The sequence below is a fragment of the Carettochelys insculpta genome, chromosome 2 (assembly GCF_033958435.1).
Source record: "Carettochelys insculpta isolate YL-2023 chromosome 2, ASM3395843v1, whole genome shotgun sequence".
NCBI lineage: Eukaryota > Metazoa > Chordata > Testudines > Carettochelyidae > Carettochelys > Carettochelys insculpta.
The window spans coordinates 219679490-219704413 of NC_134138.1; the positions used below are offsets into that span (position 1 = coordinate 219679490).

General features: G+C 40.6%; 1 protein-coding gene across 1 annotated transcript in view; it reads right to left on the bottom strand.

Moving 5' to 3' along the window:
• DNAH11 (dynein axonemal heavy chain 11) overlaps positions 1-24924 on the bottom strand; it is a 327231-nt gene that overhangs the window by 175613 nt on the left and 126694 nt on the right. Inside the window, exons 36-42 of the mRNA XM_074984643.1 lie at positions 21841-21979; positions 19779-19871; positions 19420-19614; positions 6230-6307; positions 5235-5367; positions 4062-4189; positions 2306-2454 (exon numbers count right to left, since the gene is read on the bottom strand). Of these exons, the coding sequence (XP_074840744.1) occupies positions 2306-2454; positions 4062-4189; positions 5235-5367; positions 6230-6307; positions 19420-19614; positions 19779-19871; positions 21841-21979 (915 nt within the window). The remainder of the gene's footprint in view (positions 1-2305; positions 2455-4061; positions 4190-5234; positions 5368-6229; positions 6308-19419; positions 19615-19778; positions 19872-21840; positions 21980-24924) is intronic.

The window sequence follows — 24924 nt, forward strand, 5'->3', positions numbered from 1 at the left end:
GAGCTAATATCCTCCCACCTTCAATCCTATTTGGTTTGTCAGTTTCTTTTTTGCATTTTTTATTTTTATTTTTGGCCCTCTGTACTTATGTCAGTCTGTATTGGAAATGAAATTGATCTGATGAAGTGGATCTGTACCATTGTAGTACCCAGAGGCACTGAGACCTCATACTAGGATGAGTGAAGTCTCTGCTCAACAGCTTTGGCTGAGAGCCAGCTTGGGGTTTAGCTCATGTGGTAGAGCACAGGGCTTTAGCCCTTATGATTGCAGGTTCAATCTGTGGTGCTGGCGACCTGGGTCTGTTGGCATTACAATTGGGAGCTTGTCTGGGATTAATTGCTAGAAGGTCTCAGAAGCTTGGGATGTGCTTCCTTTGCCCAGGGAAGCACATAGTACCCAGAGGCACTGAGACCTTGTACTAGGGTGAGTGAAGTCTCTGCTCTACAGCCTTGGGTGAGAGCCAGCTAGCCTTTAGCTCATGTGGTAGAACACAGGGCTTTAGCCCCTGTGATTGCAGGTTCAACCCCTGGCACCAGCAAGCCGGGTCTGTTGGCATTACACCATGAAAGCTCATCACCAAATAATTCATTTTGTTAGTCTTTAATGTACTACATTTCTGCTGCTTTGTTTTGTTGGAGTAAAAACTAATATGGCTACCTCTCTGTTGCTCTTCATTTTTGTCCAGTTATATTTAACTTGTTAGAATTATTTTCTATATCATTTACATGATGAGACCCAGCTAGAAGGATCAAAGTATATCTATTGGTAGTTTATAGAAAAACTTACTTATCCTCTACTTCCAACCATAACAGATACCTAAACTTCCTTACCATGATATTAATCATGTCAGCTGCACCTGAGGTTCAGCTAACTACATTTTTGGAGCTACTGATAAACACTTGGGAAAAGATCTGGATTTGGCCACTGTTAAAGCTTTGAAACCCACACTGGGGGGGACTGATGTCCAGGAATATTAACCAAATGTTCTCTAAACTGGTAACACTATGTTATGTTAGGTTATATCTACATTTAAGGCTTTTTTCCCCAACATTAATTATTTTGATTTTTTAATATCTCAGTAAGTAATGTCAGAAAATCACATTTACACAGCCACAGCATTGCGAAAGGGACAATTCTTATTGACAGTTCACAGCTACAGCACTGCAAAAGGAGCCTTCACATGAGCCAATAATAGCTGTGCTTTGTTCACACATACTCCTTTTTGACCTTGAAAGCAGGTGGGTGGCAAAAGTGGTTTGCAGAGCTGGAGTAATTATTTCAAAGGAAAAATCCTCTGGTCTCAAAATTATCTTGCTTAGCTGTGTGAACACTTTGTTTTTGTTTTTTTTTTTTGTTTTTTTTTTCCAGGAATGGAGGGAAGACTACGAGTGTAGACAAGCCCGTAGATTGGCCACTCTGGTACCTGACTTTTCAGGCTCACCCCTCCCAAATCCATCTCCATAAATCTCAATTGTTACTGTAAGATTATTAGTGTAGTACTCCATCCATATGTTAATGTTAGCCCTCTCTGATATACATTCTCCTCATTGGACATCTTGCATACTTAGACCAACCTCTCACTAGTGACAAATTACCATGTTCGCTATATTTCTTCTGTGACACTCATAATATATGTTTGTACAGCAGTGAGCACAATGAGGTCCAATGTCACGTGTGATTGCTTGCCACAACTATAATACAAATGAGAGAGAGAGAGAGAGAGAGAGAGAGAGTAGGAATTTCCCACATTTTAACTTGTGATCAAAATTTATTGTTTATGTTTCAAATTTTGATTGCATGCCCATATTTTTGTAATCAATTTTCACAGATTCATGTTTCGAAAATAAGTCAATGAAGAGAAAAATATGATTCAGAAAACAAATGGGAAGTTGGAACTGGCATCTCTCATAACTTTTTTCCATAATAGGCACCAGTGGAGCAAAACAGGTGGATGGTTAAAAATTCTGACAAATGTCTCTAGTCACTTCACAGCTTGAGACCTATCTCTTGCAGCTGCCAACCTTGCACTGTAAATAGCAGAGAATCAGATTCAGAACAGCTCAGATTGAGAAGAACAAATAAGCCAGGGATATAAAGGATAAATGCAATATAGAACAGATAATCCCAGTGCTGACAACTTTTTACTGCATGCATGCACACGTGTGCAAATATTTGTACATAGTAAATTACATTAAATTATAACTACAATAATTAAACAATCGCGTAAATGAATGGATTCTATTCCTATCAAGCTAGCTGATAATAGTGTTTTAGGTATAAGATCTTTAAAAGATAAAATACTCACGGATTCCAACCAAGGTCCTGAGGATTTACATAAAGAATCCCTGCTCTAGACACTGTAGCTGGGGTAGCTGTTTTTAAATGGTGTATCTCAAACAGCAACCTCATTGATGGAGTTAGAGAGACACGTTCATTGCTAGCAAGGGTCAGCACCTAAACATCACAGATAAAACACTGAACAAAAGCAATCTGAGACATGCATTCTAAAAGGCAAACATGAACGGGCCTGCGCATAGTAACAGAGAGATAGCTGTGCTAGTCTATATACGATCAAAACAAAAAAGCAATCCAGTAGCACTCTAAAGACTGAAGAAGTGGATCTGTCCCATGAAAGCTCATCACCTAATAAATTATTTTGTTAGTCTTTAAAGTGCTACTGGACTGCTTTTTTGATAGGCCTGTGCATATTATAGACCTATGTAGATTTACAGTATATAGTACATACAAGCACATGCACAAACCCTTGAGAATGAATCTGGATATGAAAGGATTCTTCCAAAATTAAAATGTGAGACCAAAAAAATTATTTAAAATAAAAAGAGTACAAATCAGAGGCTGCACTTTATGGCATACCAAATGTTTGTCAGTTCAGTTAATTTTTATAGATGGCAGAATCCATATAACTTTTTTTAAAATGGTGTCTATACATTACAGATCATTATAACATGTCAAGACAATTTTCACAAGTCATTTAATCTTAAAAAGTGAAGAGAGTATATATAGATCAGGTATGAAATAAAAGCATGTTTCTTAAATTCAGTTTAGAATTTATTTAATTATATTGCAACACTTCTTGTAGCAAATACTGTCGTTTCCTTGCATTGTAGCAACTGTTGTTAGGACTGCAAGTTAGACGTTTCTATTCTATCCCTGATTCTTTTGCTAACTTGATTAGGCAAGTCACATACAATTTTTTGGGCATCAGGTTTAATATTACTAACTAAACTCACAGAAGTGTTGCTAGGCTTGATTTAGGACTGTTTATAAAACTGCTTGAGATTTTCGAATGTCGTCTGCAAATGTCAATTATTAACATTAATAATCATTATGGCTGTGGTCATACTACCCCGCCCTTTTGGAAGGGGCATGTAAATGACAGGGATTGGAACTGTTTAATGAGGCTCTGACATGAATATTCAGCACCTCATTAGCAGAATGAGGGCCAGTCATGCTTTGAAAGTGCTGCTTTCGAAACACAGACTGACTGTACAGACACGGGTGCTTCCAAATAAACCTCAGACTTTGAAATTCCCTTATTCCAAATTCGTTTAGGGAATAAGGGAATTTCGAAGCCTGGGGTTTATTTCAAAGAGCCCGCCACAGAATGGCTGCCATTATGCTAATGAGGAACTGAATATTCATGTCAGTGCCTCATTAAACAGTTCCAATCCGTGTCATTTACATGCCCCTTCTAAAAGGGTTTGTGTGGCTACAGCCGACTATATTTTGGTAGGCACTTTGAGTCATATCTCAGAGTACACTTGTAAATCTCATTGCACATATATATTCACTGGATGCTGCATATACCTTTATAGTGCAGACAGAATGACGTTCAACATCTCCATTGTGTAGGATCAGGTATAAAGAACAGAAGGTGATTACCAACCGGCATAGCATTAATTAGCAATGGAGAAGATGAAAAGAGAAGGTTAAACTCCAGGAATGACAAAGTCCTTGTACTGGAAAAATATAAATACACACAGAAAACACATAAAATTTGATAGAGGAAGAGCCACTGGATTGGTTTTGCTGTTACTCACCTTGTTATCATCCATGACCGTATTTAGCGACTCAATCCACATAGGATCTATATCTCCATCTAGGATGATCCATTTTGGTCCATCGTGGGTAATATTAGCCTGCTCTCTTAGAAGAAATGAGAAGAGACCTGCAAATTATGTTTAAATAAAATCCAATAAATATGGTGCTTCAATGCAACCTTTTGGAACAAATAAGGCTCCTGAAATATTACTGACTCATTAAAAACAAAAAAATTTATCACAGGATAAGAACAGGTTTCATTCCGGTTGCTTATTAAACAGCCATTCAAATTAAAGAGCTATGTTCACTGAGCAGATGAGAGAGCAACTTTACTCGATTTAAAGAATATAATAATGACTGATTTCTGGTTTGAGAGAGAGATTCTTTACACTGCATCAATTCCATTACATGGGCTAGGTACAAGTGTGTCCATGGGAACTAGGAAGAAAGCTGCTGAACCGCTGCTGCAGTCCTCAGGATCACTCCCTCTCCTCCACTTTGGCACCTTTGATCTCCAGGTGGACCTGACCACAGGTCCATAGCAAGGGATCACTCACTCTCTGTTCCACTCTTCCCAAGGCCATCTCTGCCCTGCCCCCAAATCTCTCTGAATGGAAATATATATTTATAGCTCCTTGCACTGGGCACCTTGATTGGTAGGCACTCTCACAACTTGTTTTTTCACCCTTTGTGGAGGACTATACAGATTTAAAAGTAGCCATGCTGCAACAAAAAACACTCCAAAAACAGACTCCAAAGAGAAACTACAGAGCTGCAATTCATTTGCAAATTTGACACCATCAGCCAAGGATTGAACAGAGATGGGAAGTGGGTGGCCAATTACTTTCTCCTGTCTTGATGTTCACACCTCCACATTAGCTGCTGCCAATGTGCCACATCCTCCCTGACTGAATTGACCGTGTCAACTCTGGCTTTGCTCTTGACCGGGACTCCCTCCTTTTCATGAGCCTGTATAGTTAGACCCTCCTCTGGAATCCCCACTCATGCATCTGATGAAGTGGGTCTTTGCCCATGAAAGCTTATGCTCCAAAATTTCCATTAGTCTTTAAGGTGCCACAGGACTTCTTGCTGTTTTTGCAGTTACAGACTAACACAGCTACCCCTCTGACACACAGATCTTAGTGATGAAAGTAAGATCATCTGCTACTAGCCATCTTTCCACTCCCGGGTTGCATGATGTATAAAGCCAAACAGCTCATCAGTAGTTACAGCTTTGGGGTTTAGGTCATTCCACACAAGCTTTTGCTTCATGTTCACATATGTTTGGTTCAGAGTTCTCAGAACCTGAAAAGCAGGAGAGAAAAAGATCAAAGTATGTGACTTAGTAACTCAACCTCAAATGCCAAATAAAAAGCTCCTAGCTTCTTTACCGTTTGTTAAAAATGACAGATCTGTCAACCCACATCCACAGCTGTCTTGGTTTTCCTGAGCTCCCTCTTCTCTGCCCTGCTTTATCACCAGCCTCTCACAGAACAGACAGAAGTGACTAGAGGGAATCCTAGTTTGACAATACTGCTAAGGCTTCTTTCCAGTAAACCACAGGAAGCTGGTCCAAAGAAGAAATTCAGCTGAGGCAGGACTTGTACTCAAACCACTGAACTGGGAATCAATAAATCGGTGTTTAGTTCCCAGCTCCACCAGACTCTCCCTGTGTGACTTTAGGCAAGTGTTTTCATCTCTCTAAGCCTCAGATTCCCTTAGATAAAATGAGGAGTATATACAATAATGAGCATTACACCTAGACTTTCTTACTGCCTATTAAAGAAATGGCATTGCATAATGATTGTCAACATTTAGTAGCTGAGATGTAAGGCTGCCATCTTTCAAAAATATTCAGCTACTATTCTGGGATTAAAGCAATCTAGGCCCACTCTTCTAGCCTAGTAATCTCACAAAGCCCTTCTTCTTGACATTCCAAAACAAATATTCAAACCTATTTGCCAAATATAGTTTCCATTATTCAGTGCCATGACTATTTTCATTTTGAGTCATGCAAGCAATATGTAGGAGACAAATCTACACTTTAATGTTGGGGTTTGTGCCTGCACTTCTTATCACCGCTGCTGGGAAAAAGGGGCTATTTCTCTCCATGAACAAATGAAATACTCTTTATAAAGACAGACAGAAAATGTGCCATCTATGGTACCTTGCTCTTTCCTGTGCCTGCATTTCCCACCACAAAGACAGAATGACGCACTGCCAGAAGTTCCTTCAGCTGAACAACCTGCCAAACAGAATTATACATAGCTAAGGGTTTTGTTTTCCTGTCCTCCCATTATCAACAAGACACTAATTATTTCCCACATATTATCTCCCTCCCACCTTTTCCTTTCGGCAGGAAAATGAAATGCTGTTGTCCCAGCTAACTTAAAATTGTGTATCTCCAAAGAATCTACGTTCATCTTCTAAGGCTGTTGGCAGAGCCCAGTCTGGATGAATGAATGCTTCTCAACAAATGAAAACAAATCTCATTTTTCTGCTAATTGATTTACACAATCCTGGAGACATACCCTATCAGAGAATGACATAGGTCTGGGCCACTTTGAGTTTAGAGGCCCCACACCCCAGTGTATCTCACTTCTCATCCATAGGTTAATACTAAAGCCAAAACAATAAATGAAATGAACAGTTGAGACATTTATTTATTAACAATTAAGTCATTATACCAATAGCATGTACATTAAAAATATAACATTAATTGTGAGCTTCCACTGCAAGCAAATCTCTTTATTTTAGGGATGCTTTCCTGGCTTTGTTGTGTGCAGCCTTGTTTATAATTGAAGAAAAATCTAATTTACATGCAACAACACTGTTAGACACCGTGAGCCTATTCAAACACTTTTGTCCCATTGTAGAACAATGATAGTTCTTTACTTGTTTTAACATGTTGAATGTTCATTCACCCTGGAGCCACTGATGCAGGGAGACCGACAAAAATAAGTAATGCAATTGTAATATTAGGAAATGCAGTTGGCAAGTCAAGATCAAATATTTCTTAAAGTAGTTCCTTTGACCTGCCATCCAACTTAAATTTGGTGGAATGTATATGTTTCAGCAAGATGATCTCAGCACAGAGATCACTTGAAATTTTGTTGTTATACCTTTGTTGAAACTGTTCTGCTGCTGAGTATAGATCTTCACCTCTTCAGTTGCTGAACTCCCAAAGAAATCAAAAAAGGGTACAGATGTGTCACAGTGACTCAAATTGACACGTAGGACCAGATTTCATGGAGTCAATAATAACAAAAAACTATTGACTTGGTAGTGCCTTTCTGCATAGGTTGAGACATTAGACTGCAACTGACAGAAAACTCAAGATGAAATGTCAATACCCTGTGCTACTGATTTGTAGTCAGAGGATTGTGTCCCATTGATCTTTTGAATACCTTAAAGAAGTTGTTCAATGTTACCCCTCTCAACATCTAACGTAGCACTGTGTGCTTCAACTAAAAGATTAGTTTTGTGGATCATTTTTAGCAGTTTCATCCACACGGATGGCATTAAAATGCATTCAAATTTGCATGTATACTTCTGAACTGACTGTGCTCTAGCTTGAAATAAGTTAGATGAGTTGCATTGTGCAAATTGCATAACTTATTCTGAGGCATCTTGGCTCGACTGCAGTGCAGGGTACACTGCACTGGACTTCGAAATAAGTGCTTAATTCAAATGCCCCAGTAACCCTCGTACGATGAAGGTTATCAGGAATGAAACACCAAGCTCAAAATAGTCCTGTAAATGTTTGGCTGTACGGTTTCTATTTTGGGATACAAATGAAACAATACCATATCCTTAACCCTCGAGATTTAAGTTCACTTAAAGCTTTTCGCTCAGACTCTATATGGTATGCAACTAGTTTAACGTCATTAATTCATGCTGACTTCCATGGCTGACAAGCCTTGAAAGGAAACAGACAGATGCTGCTTCAGTATCTCATTTTTAAGAGCTGCTACTGAAGAGGTAGCACAATTGCTGAATTGTTCCAAAGTATGTTATTGCTTCCTTGTATGATTCAGTACAATTGGCGCTGACAGGATTTAGTGTGTGCTTGCTACAACTGGAGAAAATGCTGTTTGAATTTAGTTTGAAGCCTTCCAGAATGAATGAACGAATCAATCATTCATTCTTCAATTGAAACCTTTGAACTTCCTGTAAATTTTAACACTGAATAACCAAGGACAACTGTTCTTTATGGCTGGGTCTCCACGTGCCCCTTCCTTTCGAAAGGGGCATGTTAATGAGCAGGTTTAAAATATGCTAATGAGGCACTGCAATGAATATACAGTGCCTCATTAGCATAATGGCAGCCGCAGTGATTCAAAAGTGCGGCTTTTTGAATCGTGTGCCGCCTGTGGAGACGGGACCTTCTGAAAGGACTCCCCCCCCAGTTTTCGAAAGCCCTTCTTCCTATCTGTGATCAGAAGAAGGGCTTTCAAAAACTGGGGGGGTGTCCTTTCAGAAGGTCCCATCTCCACGGGCGGCGTGCGATTTGAAAAGCCACACTTTCGAATCATCGCGGCTGCCATTATGCTAATGAGGCACTGCATATTCATTGCAGCACCTCATTAGCATATTTCAAACCTGCTCATTAACATGCCCCTTTCGAAAGAAAGGGGCATATGTAGACCCAGACTTTGAGAACAGTCTACAGTTGCTTCAGTAATTCAAGTTGAAAAGTACTTCACATGCTGTGTCTCTTCAAGAATTGTTGTTTATATAACTGTCTCAAACAACTCAATAAACTAGTTTGTATTCTGGTAGACAGATGCTGGACTTGCATGTGTTTTCCACACTCTTGTGCTTCACAAACAAGCTTAACATGGCCTGGTAAAAGTGGGTTATACCTGCTGAGAAGCTCAAGTATACCAAGATCGTTTTCATTTGTAGGGTCACCAATACAGGGACTGTAACCAAATGAAGCAATATACACTGGAGGAGTTTCTTTTCCCCAATTATCAGTTTCTGTGTTTATTTCACTCAGGAGTAAGTTTTCAACTGAGCTGTCAGCTAGTGCTGCTCTACTAGCTGATTTCCATGTAATGGAGCTATCTTTATGCAATACTGAAGTTTCATGTGCAGGTATTTGGTTTTTCAACTTCTTCCAACCTCTACTGATGCTCCATCCTGATAGATCAGACAGCACTTATGCATTAGAAGTATTACTGTTAAAATGTAAACAGGGTACATAGTGCAGATACTGCCTTTCCATGTTCCATCAAAGCCAGCCCATTGTGTAGGTCACTCCATTTGGGAGAGGTTTTGTCAGCAGACAATTGGGAAAAGCATGATTTTCAGCATCTTTCAGTAGGGTTACTTGGAATCTGAATACAATTAACTTTGAGAAACAACAGCATTTGAGGAACACTGTTCTTATCAAGAAATCCAATATGCAGTTCTGATGACGTTGTTACACTGTGTCCTGTACTAGTCACAAGTTCTTGCTCTTGCTGTGCAGCATCTCTGAGGTCCTTATTTTCTGCCTGCACAGTCTCTAAATCGAGCATAGATTCTGCATCTATTGCTACTGTTGGCATTTCTGTATCTTGACTAATGACCTCCTAATTTTGAGGCAGTGACATTGAAATGTCATTTGTGGATACAAAGTTTTCACTATCAGAACTGAAAGTGTCACTATCACTACAGTCACCATCTAATGGCTAAGGTATCTTTTCTATGAGAAATGATGTTATTGGCTTTAGACTCTTAACTGCTAATCCCAATGGCCCTTACTTGTATCACTTTCAAATCTTTGCATCCTTTTTATAAATGCATTCTTTTAAAATACAGTAACACAAATTGATTCACTAAAGGCTATTGATTACAGAGAATTTAACTGTATTCACATTGCAATGAATATTATATAAAAACGGTTTGAGGGTGTTATTTACTACTGTCCTTATAGCCCTATTGTAAAGTCTTGAAATTTCATCTGCTAAAATGATCCCATTATTAAATTCCTCTAACTGGTGCTTTATATGAATATAGCTGTGATTGCCAGATTAGATTAAAAGTGTATTAAACAACTATAATTAAAGGTTTATTATCACAAAAAGCCTTTAAACATACATCTAAAACTGGATGAAGAAGTAGCCTACAGCTGAGCCTGATATGGTTATTGTATACAAAGACACAAGAAAAAAAAAGGAGTAGGAAAATCTCCTATGCAGAGATAAACATCCAATTTAAACTTTAAACTCACTCTTAAACCAAGCTAAACCACTTTACAGTAACAGAATTAATTACAACTTTCAAAACCTCTAAACTACACAAAGACTGTAAACAGCATTTCATAACACAGAATCACTATTGACAGAAGCTACTCCAGTTTCCTGTCATGCAGATGAAAACTCAGATATAACTGAAAAATTGGTGAAGGCCCAAGGTCCCACAATGGTTTAATTCAATTTTTTGCAAGTACATGTAGCTTCTTTTGTTGTCTCTATTATAATCGTAAGGTGTATAATAAATGGAAATGATGTGGTAGAAAAAAAATGACAAAATTTGGGGCCCTTTTCCTGAAGCCTAGGACAAATGACTGTCCTGCTTCCCGCACCTCTGACACGGCCTGCATGGAGACCATAAAAGAAAATGAGAACCATCACCATATCAGAGACTACAGAATGGCTGTGTCTACACTACCTCCCTACTTCGAAGGGAGGATGGCAAGTAGGATGTTGGGAGATTATTAATGAAGTGCTGCACTGCATATGCAGCACTTCATTAAGCTAATTCTCCCCTGCGGCAACTCCAAAGTGTTAAAGTTCCAAGTGCTGGCTTGCGTGTAGCTGCGGCTCACCCGCCGATACTTCAAAGTGCCTGGGCAACTTTGAAGTCCCTTTACTAAATTTTGCTTTATATGAGTATGAACATGGGTGTGATTGCCAGATTAGATTTAAAGTGCATTAAACAACTATAATTAAAGGTTTATCATCACAAAAAGCCTTTAAACATAAATCTAAAACTGGGTGAAGAGGTAGCCTACAGCTGGGCCTGATACAAAATTTTCAGGAGTAAAGGGACTTCAAAGTTGCGCAGGCACTCTGAAGTACCGGCGGGTCAGCTGAGGCTACACGCAAGCCGATGCTTCAAAGTTTAACACTTCAGAGTTGCTGTGGGAGAGAATTAGCTTACTGAAGTGCTGCATATGCAGCACAGCACTTCATTAATAATCTCCTGACACCCTACTTACCATCCTCCCTTCAAAGTAGGGAGCTAGTGTAGACAAGCCCAATGGGTATCAAACATTTTATTGTGTGGTATGAAGGACAGTAACCACACATCACAAGGGGCGCTGGAATACAGAATAATAAAGCAGCGTTAATTTGGCAGATGGGTACAAATACAGAAAAGTCTACTGAACAAATACAATCCTTTGAACATATATATATATACTGCCCACTATTCAGCCTTTTAGCATTCCACTCTCCTAACTTCCTAACACCAAAAATGCATCTTCCCATCTTTTATTTAGGAAACAATACTCATTTTTGATCTGCCCTAGTAGATGGAATCAAAATCCTGCACACAACTACAGGTTGAACCTGTCTAGTCTGGCATGTTCGGGACCTGACCAGTACCTAGCTAGAGAATTTGCTAGACAGTGGGAGATCAATATTGTCTAGCACATTACCATCACTTCAACTGCTTACCAGACTCAGAACACATTTAGAGGTAAATTACAGCCAAATAATAGCACAGAACCCTGAGAGCCAGAACTGATGCTGTAAACAAACTATATGGGATCACGGGAAACTTGGCCACACCCAGGATAAGTGTTTGCCCAGCTAACTAAAGTAATGCCGGATTATGGAGGCTGCCAGACAAGCGTGCACCAGATTAGAGAGGTTCTACCTGTATTAAGTAAGTCCCTCTGCGTTATTATGGCAAGGTACAGGAAAAGATAAAAGCAAGTCTAGTGAGTGTTTGTGTAAAAGTCAACTGCAGCCCAGGCACAAATCAGGACAGAGTTTGAACCCTGAATCTTAAGCATTGTAACACAGGCTCTGCAAATATTTCAACCTACAGGACAAACATCAGCTAGCAGACTTTTTCCGGGTGCACAGACATATTACCAGGGTGAGGAAGTGTTTGAGGAGGGAAGCGCTACCCCCACCTTGCTGTCTGTCTCACTCCCACTCACAGAATTTAGGGAGCTCCTGACTCACATATTTCCCTCAGCATGGGAGAAATGCCTCCTGGCACCATACGCTGACTCAGAAGGTGAAGCCCTGCCCATCTCACTTACCTTCCTCATCACCACCTGGAGACAGGCAGACAACAGAAAGGACATCTCAAAGGCTTGGTGGAGCTACGTTCATTAGCGCATATTAATTAGAGGCTGGTATATTATAAAAGTAGTCACTAAAAATACTATCAGCCAAATTCAACATGCTGGAATTGGGGCTAAGAAACACCTTATCTTTATAAAAAGAAATAAAAACAGACGGCTCATCCTCCAAGGCATTCAGTACAGTCACCCTTCTGGGCTAACATTATGGTGATATTTTTTCTCTCTTAAGATGGCATTATAATGAACATTCAGCCAATGGTTCAGTAAATGACTTTATAAAAGTACAGCTAAGACCAAAGAGATGCCAAGAAAAGAAAGGATTTCTCATCATGGCTTACACATTAAATGCTTCATAAACATCTTTAGCACATTGTATGCAGACAGTTTCCACCTACAAAAATGATAAGCAAAGACAGCTGTCTAGTGAATTTCCAGAGATGAGTTAGTTACAATTCAGCTATTAAGTGCATCAAATATTCTAAAACACAAGGTATGGGAGGAGAGGCAGAAGAATCATCTTGTCACCTCGCTCAAGCGATGTATCTGGGCCATTTCAAGTGGTAACACTTTTTGGCAGGTAGGCTTTCAAGAGTTAAATAGTACATCTCATACAGATGAGGAGCATAACTGTTCAGAACTAGACTAAGTTGCCAGTGTTGGCACTCCAAATGAAGGGGAAGCACGGATGGATGAAGCATCCTTCCCTCTTGCTGAGAGGACAGATCGGGAGAGAGAGGAAGATACACAATGGCTCTGCCAGACCGAGGAGGAAGATGAGTAAATCACTGCTGGTGTAGCCAAGCCAGGGCTATAAGAATCTTCCTTGCAACCCTCTGGATTAATGGAAAGGGGAAAAGCATACAGTAAACCCCCTCCTCAATGTAGGAAAAAAGCATCTCATATGAATTAACTGTCCCGATGCACTCTACAACAGAGGTGGCAACACGTTTTGTTGAACCTCATTGCAAACAGCTTCACTTCTGGTTATTCCCAACTGGAAAACATCTGAACAAAGTGATCCTTCGGGGGACCACTCATGAATCTAAGAACTGTCCCTGTAGACCAGTGATGGGCAACCTAGGCTAGTGAGTGGGCAGCGTGGGTGGCCTTCTTTCATCTCAGTAGGCCACAATATTGTTGTAACCAAGATGACCTCCCTCGTTAGGGCAGTTTTGCTAACCGCACCTGCATACCCAGAATTTGTGGGATGTGCCAGCTGAACTGCAGCAGCACTTTGATTGGATGTAGAGGGAGGGAACAGCTCTTACAGTCTGTGTTGCGCTGCAGTCAGCATGCATCTCACTTCACATGCTCTGGATTTGTGTGTGCCTCACTTTAATTCCAGTAAGAAAAAAACTACAGGGTCTGAAACCTGCAAAATCTGTCAACTGTTCATGTGGGCAACAGTAAACAAAACATCTCCCAAGCCACACGTAGAACCCCAATGGACCCCATGAAGCCCACGGGCTTCAGATTACTCCCCATTCTTGTAGAGACAATCTGCAATTAAGTAGCTCTTTCACACTAAATGCAGGGCCATCAGATGGATATTTCAAGGAATGCACAATCCCATAACTGGATTGGCTCTGCACAATGGAATGCAGAGTAAGCTGCCACTTATTTGTTGACATAGTTGTCATCATGCCTGGTATGGATCACAGCTGAGAGAGCCAGCTTCAAGTGAGACTTACAAAAACTGGGCAGACATCCCCACATTGGTGGTATAGTCTATAAATAAATTTATTCAAACCAGCAACAAATATGGGTCACTTAGGCTTGCCAACTGTGACTGAAGCTATTCCAAGAGATATTTTCCTCAACATGACAAAGTGTATTTTTCTAAAAATAGCCTATTAAAATCTCCATGTCTGCTTTCCATAGCCACCGGGAGTCTGATGCCAATTTCAGGAGACTTCTGGCCAATTCTGGAGAGTTGGCAGACCTAATCACTAAACTAGCTTAGTGTGAAGGCACAGACAGTCCCCTTCAACAATCCAGCCTATACTGCCATCTAGACAAACTAGACGTCTGTGAAGACGAGTTATTAAAATAAGAAATCATCACATTAAGTTCTTCTAGTCCTCAGGGGCCAGACCTGAGCATCCATTTACCTTAGTCAATAGGGATCTTACACCAAACAAAATGCTGTAACTAGTCCTTGAGTAAACTAACTAAAGATGTATGAACTATGAAAAATAAGTGAGAGTTACTAAAAGGTTAAAGCAAATAAAATGCATTATAGTTGCATCAAAGTATGTATTTCAAAATATTATCATGAATGTTAAAATTTGCCAACTTTCTATAAATCTCTCTGTGTTGCTCAAATAGCATTTGGGAACCTCTGTCCTTTTGTTCAAAATTTCCCGCATCAGAATTCATGAGTCCAAAGGTGAGGTAGGAAAGAACTGGCCAGGGACCCTCATTTTCCCTTTTGGCACTCTGACCCCTTTTTGTGGAACAAATCTTTTCGTCTCATGGGGTCAAACAGTGGCATAAGTTATGTGCTTTGCCATAAATTCTGCATATCAATTGCACATATTTGCTTGTACATTCTGCCTATATGCCATTTGATGTGTTTTCAGGGATGACATGCAATGGCTCTTGTTTAGTTCCTTCGTCATTCCTGAAGAACTAACCTGTGAGTGTTTCTCAACCTCACAACATATTTAAGTTACAATTATAGCAAAAAACTCATAATTCCAAACACAAGGTTGATATATACATTACCACCAGATAATAATACTCAGCAGATTACAACTTTTCCAAGCATACTTCAGAAAGCACACTTCGCACAAGACTATATTAGTGTAGATCAGCTATGGGCAACCACACATGATGAGCTGGAATGGGTGATTTGCAGCATTCCGATTCTGGGGGGGCGAGGGGGTGGAGCATTGTGAGCCGATGCCCAGGTGCCAGCTAAGGGTCTGGTGGGGCAAAGGGGGTGATGCCACACCAGCAGCTATGCTAAGCAGCCAGAGCAGGCTGGGTTCTTTGGTTTGTGTTTAGTTCGGGTACAGCAGCAAGAGGAAAATTACACTTAGAGAGGCTTTAACAGTTACTTTTTATTTATACAAAGATAGAAACAATTTAACTAAGACAAATGATTAAAGTACAAGTTAGTACTCGCAGTTTTTAAAGGGGGAAACAACACAATTTAACTTAAGAAAAGTTTTAGACAAACTAGCTAGCTTAAACTAATATAATCAATGTGTACACAAGAAAGGCAAGTTGCAGGTGTGATTTTCACCCCTGCCTCTTAGACCTGGTGGAACCAGAGTCTTTCCCTCAATTCCTATAGGAAAGAAGTGTAATACAGGTGTAATTCTTACCCCTGCCTCCTAGATCCGGTGTGACCCAGAATCTTTCTCTCAATCCCTTGGGAAGAAGTAGATACGAACCAGGCGTCCCCAGTCTCGGGAGTTAATTCCAGACCTGACCAGCAGGTGTAGGTGATTGAAACTCAAAGGGGAGGTGGTCTGCCAAGCCCCTTTATACTCCTTTTGTCACGTACGCTTCTTCCTGGTCTCAAGTGGCCAATTGGGAGGAATGTTTTGAACCCCAGGTTTCCCAGGGAAGGTGCAAGGCTCAATTCACACCTGTGAATTGTGGACAATTGGGCACCTTTGGAGGTGATGGGCGGGGGTTCCCCATTCTTCCTGGGGAAGTGATCAAGGCGTGTCAATTACAGAGATCAGCCAGAAGGGCGGCCATTAGCTAGCCCATTCACTGTCTGGTTTTTGTGTATAGTAGAGAGGCTGGGCGAGACAGCACACCTGCGCTCCCAGGACATCAAAGGCTACCTGTCTCCCCTGCTTGTTTCTCTCTCTGTCTCTCCCAGTGGGGGGGAGAAGAAGAAAAGGCCAAATGTGGGGTTCATGTCTGGCTACAAGCATATATCAGGTGATTTGTGCAGTCTGACAGTGCTGTGAAGGAAGAGCAGGAGCAAGGAAATGTGGGGCTGCGGTGCCCCTGTGCAAGACAGGCATGTGGGAAAAGGGCAGCCAGGAGGTCTGGAGGGCCGCAGATGGAACCTCAATGGGCTGCAGGTTGCCCACCACTAGTGTAGATTGTCACCTTCCCCTTTAGGCAGCATCAGAGTAGTATGTAGCAGATATATTGTCTATCACCACCATATGCACATCCCTGCTGTTTAAGTGAGGGAGGAACCGTCTGAGGGCCAAGGGAATGGCACTAATCTCCAATGTGTTGGTAAGCAAGCTCTGTCCTGAGAACTCCACTGTCATTAAACTATAAGATGAATCAGATGCACACAGCCTAATTGAGGTTTGACACACCTGAAGTTACCATCAGAGATGGTGGTGTAGAAGTGAACTGAAAACTACTGAGAACATCACTGAATGATCACAAGGCTAAAATGTTTCAAGCTAATCAACGATTTGAAGATTGTCCCAACTTGGCCTGTTGACTTGAGACATCCAGTGCTGCAGGTTTCATTCTTCGATGAAAGAACAGAGTCATTCATATAAGCAGTGGCTACCATGAGAACCAGAAAGAAATTTTCTTTCTGAATATGACATTTTTGAATGCTTAAAACATTGTAGTATTTTCAGAAATCTGTCTTAATGGATGGGCTTGTGCTTCCAGAGTCCAATATGGAGTCTACGACTAAAATGTTCTGAGTTGGACAGACATTTGATTTTTTGACGTTGAGAAGAACAACCTGATCTGAGAAAAGGATGGTTATAATACCAATATGGTTTAGTAAGTAGATCCTTGTGCACAGCAGGCATCAGCAGCCAATTTGACCAAATGAGGGTGAACAAAAATATCCTGCCTTCTCAGCTGCGCCACTATCACAGAGAGGCACTTAGTAAAAACTCTGGACATCGTGGAAAAGCCAAATATCACCATCTTGTACAGAAAATAGGTTCCTGGCACCATGAAACTAGGGCACTTACAATGAGTGTGATAATCAATACATGAAAACATATGTCCTTTATATCAAGTGTTACAAATGCAGCTATGATCAAAAGTGAAGGGATTATGAAGGGTAAAGTTAACACATGGAATTGAAACTTTCATATGCATTTATTTAGGTTTCTTATGTCTAAAATCGAATGAAATTCCCCTATCTTTTTTCTTCCGTAACATAAAGTACTTGGGACAGAACTCAGCTCCAAGTATTCAGGTACCTTCTCAATAGCTTCTATCAGAAATAATCTTTCTACTTCTGAAAGAAGAATGTTTCTACCTCTGGTATGAGAAGATGCCTGTGCCTTTCCCTTTTCAGGATAAGTGAAAAGGGATATTCTTTGCAACAGTATGGCATGGACATTTTCTTTAACTTTTTAAACCCATTTGTCTGATATTAGCCTCCATGCACTGATAAGATGGCACCACCTTTCTCCAAAGAGATGCAACGTGCAGGTGGAGACTCTCACCCAAACTTGGGATACCTGATGTCCAACATGGGGAATATAGCAGGACACAAATCACACCTCTTGCATCCCAGGTGCATTGTCTTGCTGTATGGAGATACATATCTCACAGAGCTGGAAGGGACCTTGGGAGGTCATTGAATCCAGCCCCCTGTCCTCTTAGCAGGACCAAGCACCATCTTTTTTTTGCCTAGATCCCTAAATGGCTCCCTCAAGGATTGCACTCACAACCCTCGGTTTAGCAGGCCAACACTCAAACCACTGAGCTATCCCTTCCGCCTTCTGCACTTCCATTGTCACTCAGAACTGAAACAGTAACAACTGTTTGCCTAACTATTCATAACAATAAAACACTAACAAGCAGTGAAGGAGAAAGAACTTTGGATTTGAGTGGTTCAAGTCTATCCATGCATGAGGCTGTAAGGAGCTGAGGTAGTCGAGGCTGCTGAACCCTCTCATACAGCCTCCTCCTGAGAATGTGTGGAGACACTGAGGAGAAAGGTGGGAGCAGGTAGTAAGAGAGTACCCCAAGGGACACTGCTGGGAGAAGGTTGTACAACTGCATCATTAGGCAGTACAATACTCATGTATGAACATGCAGAGCCCACTCAAAGAACTAGATGATCTTACTACTTTAAACCTTGTTGTCCAATCCCAGTTTTGCCAGAGCTCTGTGTATTGCTGTCATTCATTGTTTCTTGTCTAAAATAAAGCACTCTACCTACTATAAATAGTAACAGTAACAATAATTAATACTTGCAGGTGTTAAAGTGTTGATAATATAAACCTACTTTACTGTATATTAACAGAAATATTCAATAACAAAGGGGTAATTAAACAAGAGATATTTCCCTGTTCTCATATAGGCAGCACAGTAAACTCTCTTGTATCTGGTATTCTTTCAGCCAGAGCTCTCAGATAATTGGCACAAACATGCCACTTGTTCTGAGAGCACAACTGACCGGAAGTCATTCCTGACCATCACTGCCAAAATTTTCCTGGAGGGGTCCTGGAAAACAGAGTTGCCGACACTGTCCTGTGCCCTGGTAGGGTTCCCGACCCCAGAGTTGCCAGTGCTCCCATGACACTGTCGGCACTTCCCTGCACTCTAGCCGGCTTCCTGGCCCCAGCAGCACTCCTGCGGTACAGCCTGTGCTCCCCCACACTCTAGCCAGATCCCTAGCCCCAGAGCTCCCCCAGTCCTGGCCAGCTCCCTGGTCCCAGAACTGCCTGAGCTTCTGCAGCCAGCTTCCCAGCTCCAGAGCTGCCAGCATTCCCCTGGTCCCATCTGGGGATACCATGGCTTTGTCTCTCCCTGCTGCCGGTGCCTCTCCTGAGCACCCCCCAGCTGCTCTCTGTGAATCAGCTTACTTGAATATCTGGCAACCTCCCAGTCCCAAGGTTGCTGGATATGAAAGAGTTTACTGTATATACTACATATTTACTATTATGAATCTACTTGTTAATACAGTTAATTGCAGTACTTTGCGATGTCATATTATCTTTGGCATACCTACATTTTCAGCACACATTCGGAACTTTGCAATGTATTGCAAGTTAACCTTCATATCTAATATAATCTAACTGCAATTATGTTGATTGAAACTCCTAAGGGGCTTAATTAAAAGCAATGGATTCTCTTACTTTGAGAATAAAGCTCTCCTCAGGCTGCAAATGAAGATCCAGGGTAGATTGTTTAACCATCTGTTCAAATTGCAGGTCCCTCCTCCTTGGAGCATCCAGTTTTGGAAACAAGTCACTGATCAGGCCCATGAAAATTGGGATATCATCCGTCACTATTTTAGGCAAGTTGAAGTCTCTTAAGGTTCGCATAAGCACCTGGAAAAGGTTGGTAAATCACATATCATGTTAACCATGTATTTAAACCCATCTCCCTCTTGTCTGGGCTCTGTCTTTATTCAGAGTGACTCAGAGATAAAAAACACAAAATAACACAAGTTCTCATGATTGTTAAAAGTTAAATATGTACATTAGGTACCTACCTGATCCTCAGGCCTCTTCCTGTCTCCTCTCTTCAAAGAGCCAGCAACCACCAAAACTGACTTCACAGCACGAAGTCCCCAGTCATAATGATCCTGGGGGGGAAAAAGACATTAACTATTCATCACATCTTATGAAATAAAAGTGAAAATTTAAATATTTAAGGATAAAAACTTTCTTATAAGTATTTATAAATATATCTGGCACATGATACCAATTTGGGAGGGGTTACAAGTACTTTGGAGGACCGGATCAGAATTTAAAAAGATCTGGACAAACTGGAGTAATGGTCTGAGGCAAACAGAAAGACGTTCAATAAGAAGAAATGCAAAGTACTGCACATAGAGAGGAATAATCAGTTTCACACATACAAAATAGGAAGAGACTCCATAGGAAGGAGTACTGAAGAAAATGATCTAGGGGTCATAGTGGACCACAAGCTGAGTATGACTCAACAGTGTGAAACTGTTCCAAAAAAGCAAATCTGATTCTGGGATGTATTAACAGGAGTGTTACGAGCAAGACACAAGAAGTAATTCTTTGCTCTATTCTAAGATGATTAGGCCTCAGGTGGAGTACTGTGCCCAGTTCTGGGCTGCACATTTTAGAAAAGATGTGGAGAAACTGGAAGGGGTCCAGAGAAGAGCTTCTAAAATGATTGAAATTCTAGAAATTATGATGTATAAGAGAAGATTGAAAGAACTGGGTGTATTTAGTTTGGAAAAGAGAAGGCTGAGAGGGGACGTATTAGCTTTCAAGTACCCAAAAGGGTGTTTCAAGGCCGGGGTGTGTGTGTGGAAATTATTCTCCTTAGCCTCTGATAACAGGACAAGAAGCAATGGGCTTAAATTGCAGCAAGGAAGGTTTAGATTGGACACTAGGAAAAATTTCCTAACTGCCAGGGTCATTAACTACAGGAATAAATTGCCTAGGGTGATTGTAGAAATCCCATCATTGGAGATATTTAAGAATAGGTTAGATAAATATCTAACAGGGATGGTCTAGATGGTGCTTGGTCCTGCTCTGAGGGCAGGGAACTGGACTTGATGACCTTTCTGGGTTCCTTCCAGTTCTAGTGTTCTATGGTTCTAAGTTCAGTGGTTTGCCCAAACCCAGAAAGGGATTCCATTTCAAAATAGGATTGGAGCTCAGTAGCTCTTGGCTCCCACTCTTGTAATCAAATAATATCTCTCTTTTTTACTACATTCCAAAATATATATAAAAGATTTCACATAAATCAAAATGGTCTCTGGCCACATTTTAAAGAGCGTAATAAGTGAACTTTAGCATGTTTATAGGAGGCAAGCATTACAAAGTTACGCATGTAGAAAAGTAAACAGTTTTCTTTCACAATGGTTTTATTTGCCAAAATTTATGGGTAAAGGCTAAAGGGTTATTCTGACAGTGCTCATGCAACTCATAAAACAATATAAAGAGAGCCCTTCACTTGTAATGAGTTATACTTTTGGAAATGAATAGGTAGCATATGTTGAGGGGAAAAACAATAAATATTCTAGCTTTTATAACTTTGGGATTTGAGCTAAGTATTGTTAATAATACTTCTTGCAAATACAATTACTAAATAATTTAACAATGATACTATACTTCCTGCATTTGAGATCGTCTTTACTGCATTTATGTGGAAAATTTTAAAACTCCAGTAAATAACCTATTGTAATTCTTACATTGGCTGGTAGTTTTTCTTTTTTTCAATAGATCCTAACGTAGATGCAGTACCAAACTGTAATTTAATTCCACCACACTCTGTATTGACTAGTTAAATTATTTATTCCAAAATTAATGCATTAAAACACTAAGTACTGGGGTGGGTGGAAGGAATTTTTGAATTCATTGAGCCACTGCTTTAAAGGACATGAACTGTTTACTAGACATCACTTCAGCTAATATAATACATAAAGATATACATGCAATTTAAAGATATATATCAAAACATACATTATGCAGACTTCATTCTGTCCAACATCAATGTTTTGAAATCCAGCATGGAGAGGGTAGAGATAAATTAGAATATATCTAGCTCAGAAGTTGAAAAAAGCTCCTTACCTGTTTAGAGAGCAGTTCCCTGCAGAGCGCGTATAAGGTAGTAAACTTCCTGGCTAACAAGCGTGCATCAATAAACCCCTCGGCAACCAGCATAATTTCACAGATCAGTTCAACGTCAGGGACAACCATAGCACAGGGTCTTAAAAAAAAGTCAAAATACACAGATCAGTTTTTAAGCATGGTAAGATCGAGTCACCTAAATCAAGTGACTGATGTGTACAAACATTCTTCAACAGAGCTCAAGACAGTCACAATTATTTGTGTCAATCAGAGCTAACAAGCTCGTGATTTCAAAGCAAAAATGGTTAATTGGGCACTGATAATTATTAGCATTCAGTAACATTGATGTGTATACAGGACATTTCTGAAAAGTCCTGAGTTTTCAAGTTAGATATTTCAGCCTCTGTAGTGCTCATGTCTCAGAAAAATTCTGTCACTGGCTGCATCTAAACTAGCAAGTTCTTTCAAAAGATTTCCAAAAGAAGGAAGCGCTTTCAAAAGATCCCATGGAGCATCTACACACAAAAAGCGTTCTTTCGAAAGTAAATTGAAAGAACGTGGCGCTCCTTTTGGACGTGCTCTTCCTCTACCATTTCAAGAAGAGTGCCTTCTTTTGAAAGCTTCTTTTGAAAGAAAACATGTATAGATGCTCCGAGGGCTTTTTTTTTTACCCCCCCCCCAAAAGAGCAGTCCTTATGGCACTTGATTTTTCGATCCCTGGCTCATGCTTTCAATAGAGTGGGGGCTATATAGATGCTCTCTTCTGAAACAGCAGATCACTCTTTTGAGCTGCTTCTGTGTGTGTGGACACATGCTTTTGAAAGAAGTTCTTTAGGAAGAAATCTCCCAGAAGAGCTCCTTTCGAAAGTTCTCTGTAGTGTAGCTGTAGCCACTTCGTGTTATGGACTGGCAGATATTACAAGGCATAATGAATAGTGGACCATACAAAATTCTACCACTTAAGTCATGATCTCCATTTTGGATTTGCTCTTTTCAAGAGTGAATCCTCCTGGAGTGCTGTTTAAGAAGGAATAAAATTTTATTTACTTTTCTACTTTATTTTTATTCCTGATTTTTAAAAACATAAACGCACATTGGCAAGTTCTCCAGCCATTGAAACATCTACAGAAACACAAACCAAAAACAGGTGTGTCAAAAAGGAGACCAAAGAGATCCTTTATTAAATCATTATTTGAAACATGTAGAAGTTCTCAACTTTTTTCTATGTGGTTGATTACATTTTAACAGAGATTGTAAATTGCAGAACACCTCTTCTTGCTTTTGTGATCAAATAGACTTCTCCCTTTCATGATAATGAAGGAATACAGAAACTAGAAAGAAAGAAGATGCAGAACAGTGTTTTGTGTAACTGAAGGAATTTTCCTCACATAAAGGTGCAAAAAGCCTACGTGGTAGACAATTCTGGAATAAAGTATCCATGTGGTTAATTCTTTTTAGTGGTTGCCTTGTGGCCTAAAGCATGAAGGCTGACTCCATCTATTCCATCGAAAATAATGTAACTTAGATGGTGAACACAGCAATTGATGGTATTGAATATTAGTTTAATATTTAATATGTTTAGCTCTCTTGTCTAAGATTTCAGTAGATGGTGACTAGAGATGCTAGTAGTACCTTGTGCAGACAGAAAATTTATATCTTCCTCCAGTCCATGAACATCCAGGAATTTTCAGGGTTCTAGGAGAAGTACTGTGTAAACAATGAGCTCTCTGTTGACCTTAAACTGCACTTGCTGATGAACCTATTTATAAGATAAAATTTACATCCCTTTCTATACTCCACTATCTTTGGGTGAGTCAGACTACCGGTGGTAACAGCCCCAGACAGATCACAGTCGTAACATGTTTTTCATCGTGCTTCATTTTATCTCCACTGGACTATGGTAATGGGAAGTATGCAAAATAGGACACCAGGCTTACTTGAGATGGTATAACATATTAATTTTGTTGTCAGATTACATGAACTGCAGGACAGCATTTTGGAAACTGAGCTAGTTTGATGGCACTAAGTTCCAAGTTTAAACTTTGTTTTCTTAACCAATGCAGCTATTTCCTGTGAGATTTTGAAAGTTGTCACTCCACCATCTTTGGGTTTTCTCTCTAGCACTATTGTGATAGCTTCACTTCATGGAGGACTTGATTCAATTTGTCATCATGACTAAAGAATGGTTCCTAGTTCTCAGCAGAAACCTCTGTAACAGCTTCCATTTTCAGGAGAAGCAAGTAGGGATTGTGGTGCAACAGACTTTTTAGTTTTGTTTTTAGCTTTTCAGGTTTCTTAGATGTTTTACTCCAAAGGTTTATTTTTTTAAACGTGTGCATGCAACCACCACATTAGTTTAGGATGAGGCCTTGTGCTTTTGGGAAGTGCTTCCCCTAGTAGTCTTCAAAGAAATTGTCATATGTTATTCTCTGGGGACAGAAATACCAGGTGTGGCGAGGCTGGCCTGGCGCCTGGACTCCAGGCCCCTGTTTAGTCCACTCTCCTATGGCCAGGTCACTGTTGCCCTTGAGATGGGGGAAGAGGGGGGAGATGGTGGTCTGGGGGGAATCCGGGCCCCGCCCACTCATTCTGGGTTCTGACCCAGGCACCCTGTGTGGCTGCTGGCAGTGGTGGAAGGGCGCCCCTCATTATGAGCACTGCCCCTCTTCCCTGGGTCACTTCCCCAGACGACTTCTCCCCCCGTACCTCCTCCAGGTAGTGGCCATGGCAGTAGCAGCAGCCTGTACCCCCTTCTGGCTTGGCTCCTCCTGGGTGTTCAGCCCACTTGGCCTTACACCCAAATCTCAGGGCCTCCTGGGGAGGACTTTGTCCCCTTGCAGCTGAGAACTCCTCTCCTCTTGGTGCCTCTACAAAACTACTTTTGCTTTACTTTGCTTTTTTATTCTGTTCTGTTCTGCTTTTTTTTTGCTTTTTTTTTTCCTTTTTCTTTTCCCCTCTCTCTCCCCCGCCCCCCCCCCACCTACTAGGCAAAGGGTTCTTTTAAAAGCAGGCTTAAGTGGATCCCAGCTGGCCCCAATTGACCCAGGGTGGCTTCCTCCCCAGCTGCTCACACTCTGCCTGTTT